At 38.7% G+C, this 19,850-nt stretch overlaps 1 protein-coding gene across 1 annotated transcript in view; it reads left to right on the top strand.

The window, feature by feature from the left end:
* The window catches only part of SNTB1 (syntrophin beta 1), a 223,759-nt gene that overhangs the window by 195,293 nt on the left and 8,616 nt on the right, over positions 1 to 19,850 (top strand). Inside the window, exon 5 of the mRNA XM_030875696.3 lies at positions 16,084 to 16,280. Coding sequence (XP_030731556.1) covers positions 16,084 to 16,280 — 197 coding nt within the window. The remainder of the gene's footprint in view (positions 1 to 16,083; positions 16,281 to 19,850) is intronic.

Genomic DNA, 19,850 nt, shown 5'->3' with positions numbered 1-19,850 from the left:
GGATAGAAAGCCCAGAGATAAACCCATGCACATATGGTCACCTTATCTTTGACAAAGGAGGCAGGAATGTACAGTGGAGAAAGGACAGCCTCTTCAATAAGTGGTGCTGGGAAAACTGGACAGCTACATGTAAAAGTATGAGATTAGATCACTCCCTAACACCATACACAAAAATAAGCTCAAAATGGATTAAAGACCTAAATGTAAGGCCAGAAACTATCAAACTCTTAGAGGAAAACATAGGCCAGGACACTCTATGGCATAAATCACAGCAAGGTCCTTTTTGACCCACCTCCTAGAGAAATGGAAATAAAAACAAAAGTAAACAAATGGGAACTAATGAAACTTAAAAGCTTTTGCGCAGCAAAGGAAACCATATAGAAGAACAAAAGACAACCCTCAGAATGGGAGAAAATATTTGCAAATGAAGCAACTGACAAAGGATTAATCTCCAAAATTTATAAGCAACTCATGCAGCTTAATAACAAAAAAACAAAAAACCCAATCCAAAAATGGGCAGAAGACCTAAATAGACATTTCTCCAAAGAAGATATACAGAGTGCCAACAAACACATGAAAGAATGCTCAACATCACTAATCATTAGAGAAATGCAAATCAAAACTACAATGAGATATCATCTCACACCAGTCAGAATGGCCATCATCAAAAAAATCTAGAAACAATAAATGCTGGAGAGGGTGGGGAGAAAAGGGAACCCTCTTACACTGTTGGTGGGAATGTAAATTGATACAGCCACTGTGGAGAACAGTATGGAGGTTCCTTAAAAAACTACAAATAGAACTACCATATGACCCAGCAATCCCACTACTGGGCATATACCCTGAGAAAACCGCAATTCAAAAAGAGTCATGTACCAAAATGTTCATTGCAGCTCTATTTACAATAGCCCAGAGATGGAAACAACCTAACTGTCCATCATAAGATGAATGGATAAAGAAGATATGGCACATATATACAATGGAATATTACTCAGCCATAAAAAGAAACGAAATTGAGCTATTTGTAATGTGGTGGATAGACCTGGAGTCTGTCATACAGAGTGAAGTAAGGCAGAAAGAGAGAGACAAATACCATATGCTAACACATATATATGGAATTTAAGAAAAAAAAATGTCATGAAAAACCTAGGGGTGAAACAGGAATAAAGACACAGACTTACTACTAGAGAATGGACTTGAGGCTATGGGGAGGGGGAAGGGTAAACGGTGACAAAGCGAGAGAGAGGCATGGACATATATACACTACCAAATGTAAGGTAGATAGCTAGTGGGAAGCAGCCGCATAGCACAGGGAGATCAGCTCGGTGCTTTGTGACCGCCTGAAGGGGTGGGATAGGGAGGGTGGGAGGGAGGGAGACGCACGCGGGAAGAGATATGGGAACATATGTATATATATAACTGATTCATTTTGTTGTGAAGCTGAAACTAACATACCATTGTAAAGCAATTATACTCCAATAAAGATGTTAAAATGAAAAAAAAAAATTAAAATTAAAAAATTAAAAAAATTAAAAAAAAAATGAATTTGGTAAAGTTGCAGGGTACAAAATTAATGCACAGAAATCTCCTGCATTCCTATATACTAATGAAGAAAAATCTGAAAGAGAAATTAAGGAAACACTCCCATTTGCTATTGCAACAAAAAAGAATAAAATACCTAGGAATAAACCTACCTAGGGAGACAAAAGACCTGTATGCAGAAAACTATAAGACACTGATGAAAGAAATTAAAGATGATACCAACAGATGGAGAGATATACCATGTTCTTGGATTAGAAGAATCAATATTGTGAAAATGACTATACTACTCAAAGCAATCTACAGATTCAATGCAATCCCTATCAAATTACCAGTGGCATTTTTTACAGAACTAGAACAAAAAATCTTAAAATTTGTATGTTGACACTTGACACAAAAGACCCCGAATAGCCAAAGCAGCCTTGGGGAAAAAAACGGAGCTGGAGGCATCAGACTCCCTGACTTCAGACTATACTACAAAGCTACAGTAATCAAGACAAAATGGTACTGGCACAAAAACAGAAATATAGATCAGTGGAACATGATAGAAAGCCCAGAGATAAACCCACGCACCTATGGTCAACTAATCTTTGACAAAGGAGGCAAGGATATACAATGGAGAAAAGACAGCCTCTTCAGTAAGTGGTGCTTGGAAAACTGGACAGCTACATATAAAAGAATGAAATTAGAACACTCCCTAACACCATACACAAAAAAAAACTCAAAATGGATTATAGACCTAAATGTACGACCAGGCACTATAAAACTCTTAGAGGAAAACACAGGAAGAACACTCTTTGACATAAATCACAGCAAGATCTTTTTTCATCCACTTCCTAGAGTAATGAAATTAAAAACAAAAATAAACAAATGGGACCTAATGAAACTTAAGAGCTTTTGCACAACAAAGGAAACCATAAACAAGACAAAAAGACAACCCTCAGAATGGGAGAAAATATTTGCAAATGAATCATCAAAGGATTAATCTCCAAAATATATAAACAGGTCATGCAGCTCAATATTAAAAAAAACAACCCAATCCAAAAATGGGCAGAAGACCTAAATAGACATTTCTCTAAAGAAGACATACAGATGGCCAAGAAGCACATGAAAAGCTGCTCAACATCACTAATCATTAGAGAAATGCAAATCAAAACTACAATGAGGTATCACCTCACACCAGTTAGAATGGGCATCATCAGAACATCTACAAACAAGAAATGCTGGAGAGGGTGTGGAGAAAAGGGAACCCTCTTGCACTCTTGGTGGGAATGTAAATTGATACAGCCACTAAGGAGAACAGTATGGAGGTTCCTTAAAAAACTAAAAATAGAACTACCATATGACCCAGCAATCCCACTACTGGGCATATACCCAGAGAAAACCATAATTCAAAAAGACACATGCATCCCAGTGTTCATTGCAGCACTATTTACAATAGCCAGGTCATGGAAGCAACCTAAATGCCCATTGACAGACAAATGGATAAAGAAGGTGTGGTACATATATACAATGGAATATTACTCAGCCATAAAAGGAACAAAATTGGGTCATTTGTAGAGACGTGGATGGATCTAGAGACTGTCATACCGAGTGAAGTAAGTCAGAAAGAGAAAAATAAATATCGTATATTAACACATATATGTGGAACCTAGAAAAATGGTACGGATTATTCGGTTTGCAGAGCAGAAATTGAGACACAGATGTAGAGAACAAATGTATGAACACCAAGGGGGGAAAGCCACGGGGGGGTGGGGGGGTGGTTTGATAAATTGGGCAATTGGGATTGACATATATACACTGATGTGTATAAAATGGATGACTAATAAGAGAATAAATAAATAAACATTTAAAAAAAAAGGAAATTGGGTGTGAATTGCACCTGGAAACCCTGTCCCTGGGCGCCAGTATTTTTTCCAGCTGGGTAAGAAAGTTATCTTCTCTAGGGAGATAGCATTTCCTTGGTTTCTGTAGTGTAGTCCCCACTGCAGATAAGAGACAGATGGTCGTATTTTTAAGGATACACTTGCTTAAAAATGTAAACTAATTGAAAGATAAATAATAGCTGTTTCAGAGTCCCCTGCCCCCCACCCCACCGAGACTGCAGATCAGGAAAGATCTTTGGCAAGAATCTTGAGAGGAATGTAAAAAGGCTGCTCCTGGCAGGATGGGAAAAACTCAGGCAGACAGATTCTGTCCTTAGCCCTACCCTTTCAGAAGTCCAAATGATGACTTTTAAAATCTTACTGTCCAGCTGACAGTTACTTGGTACACTGTATCCAGAATCTGACTACTGTAATGTGTTCTCGAATGCAGTCTGCAAATGAAGAGCCCAGTAGGAGCTTTTCACTGGCCCCAAATTTCAAAGGATTTCAAAATAGGTCAATTGTGTATGAGTGTGTGTGTTTGTGTGTGTGTGCACTTCTCTTTGTAAAACTGAACTCACATTTCAAAAACTTTTGAAAAACTTGCATTGATGCCGTTACTCAGCCAACATGTATTGAACACCGACTATGAATCAGGTAAGATACTACACACTGAGGAATCAATGAGAGATGGGACAAGGCTCCTACCTTGAAGGACATTAGGGGAGATGACGTGGTGATCTTAAGCAGTGGGGTAAATGAATTGATAATGATGTGTGGCGTCCAGAGGAGGGACGCCTACCTTGAGGAGATCCATGCTATGCTTGGTCTTGAGCACCAGCCAATCACTGTGCTGTCAACAGCAAGCCTGCTTCCCCCAACATCTTCCTACCCAGGAGCTGTCAACTTTGACACACGAGCAACAAACCTTACATACAGAGAGGGCACCCAAGAACTCCTGCTGGCTGCCAGCCTAGGCAGTCTGAGCCTTGCTGGAAATGTCGCTACCTCACCTTAGATCCCAAGAAGCAAATCATCTACTCCAAGTGTGGTTCTCCCAAGAGGGCCCAAAGTCCACGGATGGCTTTGATCTAACCATACACTCTCAAGGTGAGAACTCTACCATCCCTGGGGAGTCGCTGACCAGCCCATGCTTGAACACTTCCACAGATACTGCAGACATGTATGCTTGCCCCCTTCCTCCTTCCCATTCCTCACACGGTCTCTCATCGCCAAATTATGTTCTGAGTGATTTCTGGTGCTCAGTTGAAAGGATGGAAGAAGAGGCTTGAACAGAGCAAGAAGCTCGTCGAAGGCCCCCCAGTGCACCCCTGAATCCAAAAGGATCGTGTAACTTCAACTGGCAGGTCTCAGCAGCCCTCGTGACTCACTTGCTGGAGGCCAGTAGGTTCATGTAAGGGATTAATGAGGCCATGAGTGTAGGTTTCATCCCACATGGATCGGTTAACTTCATTCTGAGAAAGGCTATTCCACAGCCACAGGCTGCAGGTGTCAGGTAATAGGAGCTAGACATGGACAATTTAGACTAACGCAGACACAAACCAATGCAAGAGGACACAGATGAGTTCATTAGTATTCCAGCCCTGAGCTCCCACTAACATTAAACAAACAAAACATGTATTCCACACTGAGTCAGAATGCATATATTTTTCAGTGCAATGGAAGGCCTGATTCTAGAAATTAAAGGTGAAATATTTGGTTTCATTTTAGTCCCATACCTTGTAAAGCTAATCTTTACCTTGTGCAGTATATGTTGCTTAGAGAAAAATTTAAGAATTAAAAAAATAAAGTAGAAATAAAATCAAGCATGAAATTGCTTGACAGTTTAATGGATTTGTTTCTGAGCTTTTATGTTACAGAGTTCAACTGCATATTTGGAGCCTTTCAATGAGTACAGGTGCACTTCTCCATATTCACATATGTGTTTCTAAAATAATTTGTTGGGACTGTGTAGTACCCCATCCAGAAGATGTGTACCCAAGTGCATTGTGTGGATATCTGATGTATTTCATTTGATTTTCATCTGGAAAAAGTATCCTTTTGTTACCAGTATGCATACTAGGTAGCAGAAAAGACAATTTGCTCTGTCTCACAGTTTACATACAGTACTGTACGTTTCATTAACCAATATTGGTATATTCAAAAGAAGACATAATTCAGCATGTTCTTCAGATTGCAAATCAACTTGTTCTTTGATACAAATGTTAGATAATTCACACTCGGGTAGTTAAAAAATCCATTTTGCCTCTTCCCTTTTCTTCTTCAGTGAGAATTTGGTGATGAAACAAAGTACACCAATAGTCCTCCCCACAAAGGGCTTTTTTTTTTTAATCATTATTTCCTGTAACACGGTGAATTTCCCCATCAAGGACTCCCTGTGCCTGGTATTGGTCAGCTAGATACAGGGCTTCCTCATACCTTGTTACACTCTGTTAGTAATTTCATTCCTTTATATCCAGACTTACCAAATGCAAAATTCCTAACAAATTGCATTTTCCAGTTATTATTGGCTTTAATTTTATAGTCTCTCTAGAGAAAAATAAATATTGGTAAGAAATTCACAAACATGTGACATTCTTCAGAGGGTGGTGTAACTTCTTTTTTGCTTCACTTGTGCCTCTGTGTTACATTTACACTATCCCTGGACTGTGACAAAGTTGATGTCCTCTGGGTGGAAATTTAGTGGATAGAAAGTGAGAACGTGAACAGGGAAGGCACTAAATACTGGATCAAGTCCTTTATATATTTTCTTTTTGTGTGTGTGTATAAACATGACACTTAATGCATTTAACATTTATGTACCCTTAGGAACATAAAGAATCAGGTTTGTTTGTTTTTTCTTTCCTTAAAAAAAAGTAATTTTAACTAAAAAAAAAAAGTACCCAGTTAAAAGCAAATAAGAGTAGAAAAAGATATACAAGGAGAAGTCAAATTTTCTACTTCAGATCTGTTTCCCAGGGCAACCACTATTAGTATTTTCTTATATGTTCTTACATAAATATTTTATAAACACACAAAAGCATATATAAATATGTAAGTGTGTGTATTACTCCTTCCCCACCTTCTTTTCTTAAACAAATGGGAGGCTGGTCTATTCACTTTTGTTTATTACAGATGTTTCATTTCTGTAAACATCAATACAGCCCATTCTTTCCACAAGCATATATTATAACTGAGTATATATACTATGAGTATATATATATGATGACATTTAACCAGGTATTCCTAGTCTTTTGCTTTTATAAACAATGTGGCATTGAAAATCCTTGAATATACATACATTCCTTCACATACTTTTTTTTTTTTTTTTTTTTTGCGGTACGTGGGCCTCTCACTGTTGGGGCCTCTCCCGCTGCGGAGCACAGGCCCCGGACCCGCAGGCCCAGCGGCCATGGCTCACGGGCCCAGCCGCTCCGCGGCATGTGGGATCCTCCCGGACCAGGGCACGAACCCGCGTCCCCTGCACCGGCAGGCAGACTCTCAACCACTGCGCCACCAGGGAAGCCCCCTTCACATACTTTTTAATTTATGTAGAAGCTGCCCCAATGTATACCCCAAATCTGTTACCAAACTTTTTGACCTCTTCATTTCTCTTTGGTTAACATTAGCATCTCATTGTTATTTTGATTAGCCAGCCATCTTCTGTTTAGTTCCACTGATCTTCCCATTTCTACCTGAATGAGTACTAACCTGTTTTGAATAATACAGCCTTAAAATATATTTTTATGTCTGGTAGGTTCAGTCTCCTTATATTTCTCTATAAAAGGAGCATTTAAAAAATATTTTAAGGACAACATTTCAGATTGCCTTAATGACAGACTCATACAAATCCGTCACAGGCTGACCTTGGAGATATTGCGGGTTTGGTTCCAGATCATCACAACGTATATTTTTTTATATATTTTCTTATATTTAATCCTAATCATATGAGGCAAGAATTATATTTTTAAAGTAAGGAAACAGAGGGTAGGGGCAAGGGATGGAATTATTGATTACAAACCATATCTAGGTTCTGTACAAGTACGGTACACAGATCATTTCACTGGATCTTTATAACACTACTTTATGAGGTGGTGACTCTTAGAACATTTCACTAATGGTAGAAGAGGGTTCTAATGCAGTTTGTTATGCCTCCCAAACCTATGTCCCTTTTTGGTTTACCATGCAGCCTGCCACCTGTGCCCAACTGACACAGATTTTAAGATTTTAAAAAGGAAGAGCTAGATATATTTCTTGAAGCAACTAAAACGTAAACACCTTTGAGGAGAAGAACACTTTTGAGCAACTAAGAAAACACAATAGGAATTTGTGCTTTCTGTACATACTTCTTCTTAATGAAGTTTTATCTGACCCTCAATCCCTTTAAATTCTTAGGCTTTTGAGAAGTGCTTTCCATTTTCTCTACTCTCACCCAGATTTTGAAACCTCCCAGCAGCTTCTCAGTTACTCTTGTTCCCTTCTTATTACAAAACACCCTCCTCCCTCCCGACGAACTCGACTCAGTCTCTACATGTTAAATCCCTGGGTGGCGGCACCCATGTCAGCAGACATTTTCCTTCACGCTGTCCTGGACTCTCCTCTCAGTGAGATTCATGGAACTTCTGTCTTGCATTATCTTTTTACTGGGGTATAATTGACAAATAAAAAGTATACACGCGATGCTTTCATGTCCATGTATATTGTGAACTGGTTACCAATCAAGTTAATATATTGATCATCTCACATAGTTACGTCTTTTTTCACAAATTTTAATTATTAGCAGATTTCAAGTCTACAATACAATATTATTAACTATATCACCAGGCTGCTCATTAGATCCTCAGAACGTATTCATCTTACAACTAAAAATTTATACCCTTTGACCAACATCACCCCATTTCCCCCAGCCTCAGCAATCATCATTCTACACTCCGCTTCTGTAAGTTTGCCTTTTTTTTTAAAAAGATTTCACGTATAAGTGACGTCATACAGAATCTTTCTCTGTCTGGCTTATTTCACTTAGCATAATGCTTCCAGGTTCATCCATGTTGTTGCAAATGGCAGAATTTCCCTTTTCTTAAGGCTGAATAATATTCCATTATGTATATATGCACCACATCATCTTTATCCATTTGTCCATCGATGGACTCTTAGGTTGTTTCCATATCTTGGCTATTGTGAATGATGCTGCAGTGAACTTGGGAGTGTAGGTATCTCTTTCAGATGCTGATTTTGCTTCCTTCAGATATTTTCTCAGAAGTGGCATTGCTGAATCATATGGTAGTGCTAATATTAATATTTTGAGGAACCTCTATACTGTGTTCCATGGTGGCTGTACCAAGATACATAACCACCAACATGTACAAGGGTTCCCTTTTCTCCACATTCTTGCCAACATTTGTTATCATTTGTAATGTCTCTATCTTCAAAGAATTGTACAGCCGAAAACCTTTTTCCATTAACCTTTTGCTTCAAGTCAGCATTGCAGACCACATCTCCCACTGAGTTTCAACTTTGTAAGTAAAAGAAAGCTCCTCAGAGTTAAACGAGCCTGTCGCTAGAAATTCAGTGGGTTACAGTATGTTTTATTTCAGTGATAATTTTGGTGTACAATATTTAAGCTTGCAAGAGAAAAGAAGCTTTTGGATTTCCTCTGTACAGTTTTTAATCTAGAGGTAACAAGCCCTTTGCCTAAGAAAATAACTCTCTCATCCACCAAGTGAACAGACACCTGGAATTTCTCTAGCCAATGCTGAAGTGTTTCTTTCCGTATTAAAAGATAAGGCTGAATATGCAAATACCCTGGAGAGAAGTAATATTTACTAAATTATACTCATTCTCTCCTGCAAATTATTGATATGAGAGTCTCTCCCAGAAGGAGGTTGGTATGGAGGAGAAGGAGAGAGCATAAGAGATTTGAGTGTTTACAGGGGGCAAGTGAGAAGCAGGAGCCAGTGCCTGCTCAGAAGGCAGCACTCACAGCCTTTGATTCCTCATGTTTCCTCTGCCCTTTTAGAAAATATTTACCGTGAGAGTCACATTTTATGCTGTGAATGTCTGTTCTAAAGTCAGTGTGAAATCATGTACAGTAAAAATCACCCTTGGAGGTGCATCAGACCCAGGTGACAGGCAGAGCCACGACGACGTTGCAACAGCCCTGAGGCTGAGTGGAGGTGAGAAAACAGGCTCACGGATTTTAGGGCTGTGCCTGGGTTCCACAACCGGCAAGTGACTGAGGCACCCCTTCATCCAGTTCTTCCAACTTTAAACCCTTCTGTCTCTCAAGTGTTGGGTGCCTGCCACAGTTCCCCGACCAGGGGTCAAACTCAAGCCCCCTGCAGTGGAAGCGCAGAGTCTTAACCACTGGACTGCCAGGGAATTCCCCAGAATCTGCTTTTTACCAAGACCCCTCCTGCCAACCAGCTGTGTGGCTCACAGGGTCTTGGTGCTCCAGCCGGATGTCAGGGCTGAGCTTCTAAGGTGGGAGAGCCGAGTTCAGGACATTGGTCCACCAGAGACCTCCCAGCCCCTTGTAATAACAATCGAGAGCTCTGCCAGAGATCTCCGTCTCAACACTAAGACACAGCTCCACTCAACGACCAGCAAGCTACAGTGCTGGACAGCCCATGCCAAACAACTAGCAAGACAGGAACACAACCCCACCCATTAGCAGAGAGGCTGCCTAAAATCATAACACGTTCACAGACACACCTAAAACACGCCACCGGACGCAGTCCTGCCCACCAGAAAGACAAGATCCAGCCTCATTCACCAAAACACAGGCACTGGTCCCTTCCACCAGGAAGCCTACAAAACCCACTGAACCAACCTTGCCCATTGGGGCAGACACCAAAAACAACGTGAACTACGAACCTGCAGCCTGTGAAAAGGAGACCCCAAACACAGTAAGTTAAGCAAAATGAGAAGACAGAGAAACACACAGCAGATGAAGGAGCAAGGTAAAACCCCACCAGACCAAACAAATGAAGAGGAAATAGGGAGTCTACCTGAAAAACAATTCAGAGTAAGGATAGTAAAGATGATCCAAAATCTTGGAAATAGAATAGAGAAAATACAAGAAATGTTTAACAAGGACCTAAAAGAACTAAAGAGAAAACAAACAATGATGAACAACACAATAAATGAAATTAAAAATTCTCTAGAAGTAATCAGTAGCAAAATAACTGAGGCAGAAGAACGGATAAGTGACCGGGAAGATAAAATAGTGGAAATAACTACCACAGAGGAGAATAAAGAAAAAAGAATGAAAAGAATTGAGGACAGTCTCAGAGACCTCTGGGACAACATTAAACACACCAACATTCGAATTATAGGGGTCCCAGAAGAAGAAGAGAAAAAGAAAGAGACTGAGAAAATATTTGAAGAGACTATGGTTGAAAACTTCCCTAATATGGGAAAGAAAATAGACAATCAACTCCAGGAAGTGCAGAGTCACATACAGGATAAATCCAAGGAGAAACATGCCAAGACACATATTAATCAAACTATCAAAAATTAAATGCAAAGAAAAAATATTAAAAGCAGCAAGGGAAAAGCAACAAATAACATACAAGGGAATCCCCATAAGATTAACAGCTGATCTTTCAGCAGAAACTGCAAGCCAGAGGGAGTGGAAGGACATATTGAAAGTGTTGAAGGAGAAAAACCTGCAACCAAGATTACTCTACCCAGCAAGGATCTCATTCAGATTCAATGGAGAAATTAAAACCTTTACAGACAAGCAAAAGCTAAGAGAATTCAGCACCACCAAACCAGCTTTACAACAAATGCTAAAGGAACTTCTCTAGGCAGGACACACAAGAGAAGGAAAAGACCTATAATAACAAACCCAAAACAAGAAAATGGTAATAGGAATATACATATTGATAATTACCTTAAATGTAAATGGATTAAATGCTCCAGCCAAAAGACATAGACTGGCTGAATGGATACTAAAACAAGACCTATATATATGCTGTCTACAAGAGACCCACTTCTGACCTAGGGACACATACCGACTGAAAGTGAGGGGATGGAAAAAGATATTCCATACAAATGGAAATCAAAAGAAAGCTGGATTTAGCAATTCTTATATCAGACAAAATAGACTTTAAAGTAAAGACTATTACAAGAGAAAAAGAAGGACACTACATAATGATCAAGGGATCAATCCAAGAAGAAGATACAACAATTGTAAATATCTGTGCACTCAACATAGGAGCACCTTAGTACATAAGGCAAATGCTACAGCCATAAAAGGGGAAATCAACAGTAACACAATCATAGTAGGAGACTTTAACACCCCACTTTAACCAGTGGACATATCATCCAAAATGAAAAGAAATAAGGAAACACAAGCTTTACATGACACATGAAACAAGATGGACTTAATTAATATTTATAGGACATTCCATCCAAAAACAGCAGAACACACTTTCTTCTCAAGTGCTCATGGAACATTCTCCAGGATAGATCACATCTTGGGTCACAAATCAAGCCTCAGTAAATTTAAGAAAATTGAAATCATATCAAGCATCTTTTCTCACCACAATGCTATGAGATTAGAAATCAATTACAGGGAAAAAAAAACATAAAAAACGCAAACACATGGAGGCTAAACAATACATTACTAAATAACCAAGATATCACTAAAGAAATCAAAGAGGAAATCAAAAAACACCTAGAGACAAATGCCAATGAAAACATGACGATCCAAAACCTATGGGATGCAGCAAAAGCAGTTCTAAGAGGGAAGTTTATAGCAGTACAATCCTACCTCAAGAAACAAGAAAAATTTCAAATAAACAACCTAACCTTACACCTAAAGCAATTAGAGAAAGAACAAAAAAGTCCCAAAGTTAGCAGAAGGAAAGAAATCATAAAGATCAGATCAGAAATAAATGAAAAAGAAATGAAGGAAACAGTAGCAAAGATCAATAAAACTAAAAGCTGGTTCTTTGAGAAGATAAACAAAATTGATAAACCATTAGCCAGACTCATCAAGAAAAAAAAGGAGAAGACTCAAATCAATAGAATTAGAAATGAAAAAGGAGAAGTAACAACTGACACTGCAGAAATACAAAGCATCATGAGAGATTACTACAAGGAACTATATGCCAACAAAATGGAAAACCTGAAAGAAATGGAAAAATTCTTAGAAAAGCACAACCTTCTAAGACTGAAACAGGAGAAATAGCAAATATAAACAGACCAATCACAAACACTGAAATTGAAACTGTGATTAAAAATCTTCCAACACACAAAAGTACAGGACCAGATGGCATCACAGGCAAATTCTATCAAACATTTAGAGAAAAACCAACACCAATCCTTCGCAACTCTTCCAAAATATAGCAGAGGGAGGAACACTCCCAAACTCATCCTACGAGGCCACCATCACCTTGATACCAAAAACAGACAAAGATGTCACAAAAAAAGAAAACTACAGGCCAGTATCACTGATGAACATAGATGCAAAAATCCTCAACAAAATACTAGCAAACAGAATACAACAGCACATTAAAAGGGTCATACACCAATGATCAAGTGGGTTTTATCCCAGGAATTCAAGGATTCTTCAATATATGCAAATCAATCAATGTGATACACCATATTAACAAATTGAAGGATAAAACCCATATGATAATCTCAATGGATGCAGAAAAAGCTTTTGACAAAATTCAACACCAATTTATGATAAAAACCCTCTAGGAAATAGGCATAGAGGGAACTTACCTCAACATAATAAAGGCCATATATGAAAAACCCACAGCCAACATCGTTCTCAGTGGTGAAAAACTGAAACCATTTCCACTAAGATCAGGAGCAAGACAAGGTTGCCCACTCTCACCACTATTATTCAACATAGTTTTGGAAGTTTTAGCCACAGCAGTCAGAGAAGAAAAAGAAATAAAAGGAATACAAATTGGAAAAGAAGAAGTAAAGCTGTTACTGTTTGCAGATGACATGATACTATACATAGAGAATCCTAAAGATGCTACCAGAAAACTACTAGAGCTAATCAATGAATTTGGTAAAGTAGCAGGATACAAAATTAATGCACAGAAATCTCTGGCATTCCTATACACTAATGATGAAAAATCTGAGAGAGAAATTAAGGAAACATTCCCATTCACCACTGCAACAGAAAGAATAAAATACCAAGGAATAAATCTACCTAAGGAGACAAAAGATCTGTTTGCAGAAAACTATAAGACACTGATGAAACAAATTAAAGATGATACAAAGAGATGGAGAGATATACCATGTTCTTGGACTGGAGAATCAACATTGTGAAAATGACTCTACTACCCAAAGCAATCTACAGATTCAATGCAATCCCTATCAAACTACCACTGGCATTTTTCACAGAACTAGAACAAAAAATTTCACAATCTGTAGGGAAACACAAAAGACCCCGAATAGCCAAAGCAATCTAGAGAAAGAAAAACGAAGCTGTAGGAATCAGGCTCCCTGAGTTCAGACTCCACTACAAAGCTACAGTAATCAAGACAGTATGGTACTGGCACAACAACAGAAATATCAAATCAATGGAACAGGATAGAAAGCCCAGAGATAAACCCACAGGCATATGGTCACCTTTCCTTTGATAAGGCAAGAATATACAAACTGGACAGCTACATGTAAAATAATGAAATTAGAACACTCCCTAACACCATACACAAAAATAAACTTGAAATGGATTAAAGACAAATTTAACTCCAGACACTATAAAACTCTTAGAGGAAAACATAGGCAGAACACTCTATGACATAAATCACAGCAAGATCCTTTTTGACCCACCTCTTAAAGAAATGGAAATAAAAACAAAAGTAAACAAAAATAAACAAATGGGACCTGATGAAACTTAAAAGCTTTTGCACAGCGAAGGAAACCATAAACAAGACAAAAAGACAGCCCTCAGAATGGGAGAAAATATTTGCAAACAAAGCCACTGACAAAGGATTAATGTCCAAAATATACAAGCAGCTCATGCAGCTCAATATCAGAAAACCCAAACAACCCAATCCAAAAATGGGCAGAGGACCTAAATAGACATTTCTCCAACGAAGATATACAGATTTCCAACAAACACATGAAAGGATGCTCAACATCAATAATTATTAGAGAAATGCAAATCAAAACTACAATGAGGCATCACCTCACACCAGCCAGAATGGCCATGATCAAAAAGTCTACAAAAAATAAATGCTGGAGAGAGTGTGAAGAAAAGGGAACCCTCTTGAACTTTTGGTGGGAATGTAAATTGATACAGCCACTATGGAGAACAGTATGGAGGTTCCTTAAAAAACTAAAAATAGAACTACCAATATGACCTAGCAATCCCACTACTGGGCATATACTCTGAGAAAACCATAATTCAAAAAGTTATAAACCACAATGTTCATTGCAGCACTATTTACAATAGCCAAACCATGGAAGCAACCTAAGTGTCCATCAACAGATGAATGGATAAAGAAGATGTGGCACATATATAGAATGGAATATTAATCAGCCATAAAAAGAAACAAAATTTAGTTATTTATAGTGAGGTGGATGGACCTAGAGTGTGTCATTCAGAGTGAAGTGAGTCAGAAGGAGAAAGACAAATACCATATGCTAACACATACATATGAAATTAAAAAAAAAAAGGTTCTGAAGGACCTAGGCACAGGACAGGAATAAAGGTGCAGATGTAGGGAATGGAGTTGAGGACACGGGGAGGGGGAAGCGTAAGCTGGGACGAAGTGAGAGAGTGGCATGGACGTATATACACTACCAAATGTAAAATAGATAGCTAGTGGGAAGCAGCCGCATGGCACAGGGAGATCAGCTTGGTGCTTTGTGACCACCTAGAGGGGTGGGATAGGGAGGGTGGGAGGGAGACCCAAGAGGCAGGGGATATGGGGATATATGTATACGTATAGCTGATTCACTTTTTTATACAGCAGAAACTAACACACCATTGTAAAGCAATTGTAGTCCAATAAAGATGTTAAAAGAAAATCACTCTTTAAAATCCCTTTAATCTCCCATAAAATGCAGTTCTCCTCCATGTCTCAAGAAGTCCAGCATTACTGTTCTTTTTCAAGCTTTAACACTGATACACAGATTGCTACTTCTTCAGCTGAGTCCCCTGGTTGTCTGCTTGCATTTGGAGGCTGTGAGCATGAGAAATGCATGCAGAAGTGCAGCCAGATGATCCAAAGTACAAGAAACACAGGGGGTAACTAAGTCTAACCCAGGAAACAACAGATTTCCTTTCTTGTCTCATGCTCTCACTGGGTCATACATATGCCCAGGAATGGAATGGGGGAGATGGGATTTTCCACATTATTTAAATTGTTCTCTCAATCATTTACTTAATTATCTTCCTTTCTGGTTGAGTGAGTATAGCTGAATTTGTCTAAAGAAAGTTAAAGTCACAATATTCAATTCCTCTGCATAGTCAACCAGATGCACAGTTCTTGGCCACTATGCTAATCTCACTCTACCATTGGCCAGGCACTGGGTGAGGAGATGGCAGAAAACCATGGTGAACATTAGGGTATAGTGGACCTTTTGGTTGTGGATCAGAAAATTGAGAGCAAATCACCAATTTGGGGCTTTTCACAGGTGTATCAGGTGAATACAGTAGTTTCCATTTTGATAATTTCTCTCTCTCTGTTTTTCTCAACAGGCTGGTCCATTCAGGTCCAGGGAAAGGATCACCCCAGGCTGGTGTAGATCTGTCCTTTGCAACACGAACTGGTACCAGGCAGGGTATTGAAACGCATCTCTTCAGGGCTGAGATCAGCAGGGACCTCTCACATTGGACAAGGAGCATAGTACAGGGGTGCCATAACTCAGCTGAACTCACTATTGAAGTCACCACAGGTGAGCATCGTTGGCTTTGGTTTTGTGATGTCACATCCTTATGGAAAGAATGCACCTTCTACTCCACCACAGCCTCAAAATTTTTTCCATTACTGGCCATTTGGGGTACTTAAAATTCCAGAGATAAACTTAAATTCCAGAGGTAAATTTAAAATTCTTCTAAATTAAGGCACTGAATGCCCTACTAAAATGGAACCTAGGGGTCTGATTGTGAAAAGCCTTATCGTCATTCAGGAAAAGTGGGTAACTTGGATAGTCAGATGTCATTTCTACCATGGTAAACGGTGCAAATCTAGAACATTTCCATCATGGTAGAAAGCCCTGATGGTATCTGCTCTGGATGAACAGGATTTTCCCACAAGACCTCTAAGGTTATGAAATAAATGAAATAGAAACCAAGAAAACAATACCAAAGATCAATGACATTAAAAGCTGGTTCTTTGAAAAGATAAACAAAATTGATCAACCTTTAGCCAGACTCATCAAGAAAAAAAGGGAGAGGACTCATATCGATAAAATTAGAAATGAAAAAGGAGAAATTACAACTGAAACCGCAGAAATACAAAGGATCATAAGACACTACTACAAACAACTATATGCTAATAAAATGGAGACCCTGGAAGAAATGGAAAAATTCTTAGAAAGGTACAACTTCCAGGACTGAACCAAGAAGAAATAGAAAATATGAACAGACCAGTCACAAGTAATGAAATTGAAACTGTGATTAAAAATCTTCCAAGAAACAAAAGTCCAGGACCAGATGGCTTCACAGGCAAATTCTTTCAAACATTTAGAGAAGAGCTAACACCTATCCTTCTCAAATTCAACACTCCCAAGCTCATTCTACAAGGCCACCACCACCCTGATACCAAAACCAGACAAAGATACTACAATAAAAGAAAACTACACACCAATATCACTGTTGAACATAGACACAAATATCCTCAACAAAATACTAGCGAACAGAATCCAGCAACACATTAAAAGGATCATACACCACGATCAAATGGGATTTATCCCAGAGACGCAAGGATTCTTCAATATACGCAAATCAATCAATGCGATACACCATTATTAACAAAATGAAGAATAAAAACCATATGATCATCTCAATAGATGGAGAAAAACTGACAAAATTCAACACCCATTGATGATGAAAACTCTCCAGAAAGTGGGCATAGGGAGAACTTACCTCAACATATGGCCTCAAAGGCCATATACGACAAACCCATAGCAAACATCATTCTCAATGGTGAAAAACTGAAACCATTTCCACTAAGATCAGGAAAAGACAAGGATGTCCACTCTCACCACTCTTACTCAACATAGTTTTGGAAGTTTTAGCCACGGCAATCAGAGAAAAAAAAGAAATAAAAGGAATACAAATTGGAAAAGAAGAAGTAAAACTGTCACTGTTTGCAGATGACATGATACTATACATAGAGAATCCTAAAGATGCCACCAGAAAACTACTAGAGCTGCTCAATGAATTTGGTAAAGTTGCAGGATACAAGATTAATGCACAGAAATCTCTTGCATTCCTATACACTAGCAAAGAAAGATCAGAAAGAGAAATTAAGGAAACATTCCCATTTACCATTGCAACAAAAAGAATAAAATACCAAGGAATAAATCTACCTAAGGAGACAAAAGATCTGTTTGCAGAAAACTATAAGACACTGATGAAACAAATTAAAGATGATACAAAGAGATGGAGAGATATACCATGTTCTTGGACTGGAGAATCAACATTGTGAAAATGACTCTACTACCCAAAGCAATCTACAGATTCAATGCAATCCCTATCAAACTACCAATGGAATTTTTCACAGAACTAGAACAAAAAATTTCACAGTCTGTATGGAAACACAAAAGACCCCGAATAGCCAAAGCAATCTAGAGAAAGAAAAACGAAGCTGTAGGAATCAGGCTCCCTGAGTTCAGACTCCACTACAAAGCTACAGTAATCAAGACAATATGGTACTAGCACAAAACCAGAAATACAGATCAATGGTACAGGATAGAATGCCCAGAGATAAACCCACACGCATATGGTCACCTTTCCTTTGATAAAGAAGGCAAGAATATACAATGGAGAAAAGAGAGCTTCTTCAATAAGTGGTGCTGGGACAACTGGACAGCTACATGTAAAAGAATGAAATTAGAACACTCCCTAACACCATACACAAAAATGAACTTAAAATGGATTAAAGACCTAAATGTAAGGCCAGACACTATAAAACTCTTAGAGGAAAACATAGGCAGAACACTCTTTGACATAAATCACAGCAAGATCTATTTTGATCCACCTCCTAGAGTAATGACAATAAAAACAAAAACAAACAAATGAGACCTAATTAAACTTAAAAGCTTTTGCACAGCAAAGGAAACCATAAGCAAGACGAGATGACAACCCTCAGAATGGGAGAAAATATTTGCAAATGAAGCAACTGACAAGGGATTAATCTCCAATATATACAAACATCTCATGCAGCTCAATACCAAAAAAACAAAGAACCCAATCAAACAATGGGTGGCAGACCTAAATAGACTTTTCTCCAAATAAGACATACAGATGGCCAAGAGGCACATGAAAAGATGCTCAACATCACTAATTATTAGAGAAATGCAAATCAAAACTACAATGAGTTATCACCTCACACCAGTCAGAATGGCCATCATCGAAAAATCTACAAGCAGTAAATGCTGGAGAGGGTGTGGAGAAAAGGGAACCCACTTGCACTGTTGGTAGGAATGCAAATTGATACAGCCACTATGGAGAACAGTATGGAGGTTCCTTAAAAAACTAAAAATAGAACTACCACATGACTCAGCAATCCCATTCCTGGGCATATACCCTGAGAAAATTGTAATTGCAAAAGATATATGCACCCCAATGTTCATAGCCGCACTATTTACAATAGCCAGGACATAGACGCAACTAAATGTCCATCAACAGAGGTATGGATGAAGAAGTTTTGACACATGTATACAATGGACTATTACTCAGCCATAAAAGGGAACGAAATTGTGCCATTTACAGAGACATGGATGGACCTAGAAACTGTCATACAGAGTGAAGTAAGTCAGAAAGAGAAAAACAAATATCGTATATTAATGCATGTATGTGGAATTTAGAATAATGGTTCAGATGAACCAGTTTGCAAAGCAGAAATAGAGACACAGACATAGAGAACAAACGTATGGACACCAAGTTCGGGGGTGGGATGGGTTGGGAGATTGCGACTGACGTATGTACACTAGTGTGTATGAAGTAGATGGCTGGTGAGGGCCTACTGTGTAGCACGGGGCGGGGAGAAAGACGGTAAAATCTGTTTGAAGGACATATATTAAGTTAACCTTAAAAATGCACTCCAATATACATTAGATGCAGACAAATACTGTTTGACTCCACTTACACGAGGTATGTAGAATAGCCAAATTCATAGAGTCAGAAAGTACACTGGTAGATGCCAGGGGCTGGGAGGTGGGCAGTGGAGAGGGAATGGGGAGTTAGTGTTTAATGGGGACAGAGTTTCCATTTAGGAAGGTGAAAAATTTGGGAGATGG

The sequence above is a fragment of the Globicephala melas genome, chromosome 17, assembly GCF_963455315.2.
Source record: "Globicephala melas chromosome 17, mGloMel1.2, whole genome shotgun sequence".
NCBI lineage: Eukaryota > Metazoa > Chordata > Mammalia > Artiodactyla > Delphinidae > Globicephala > Globicephala melas.
Note: the sequence above shows the minus strand (reverse complement) of the source record. Positions and strands in the feature narration are given on the sequence as shown.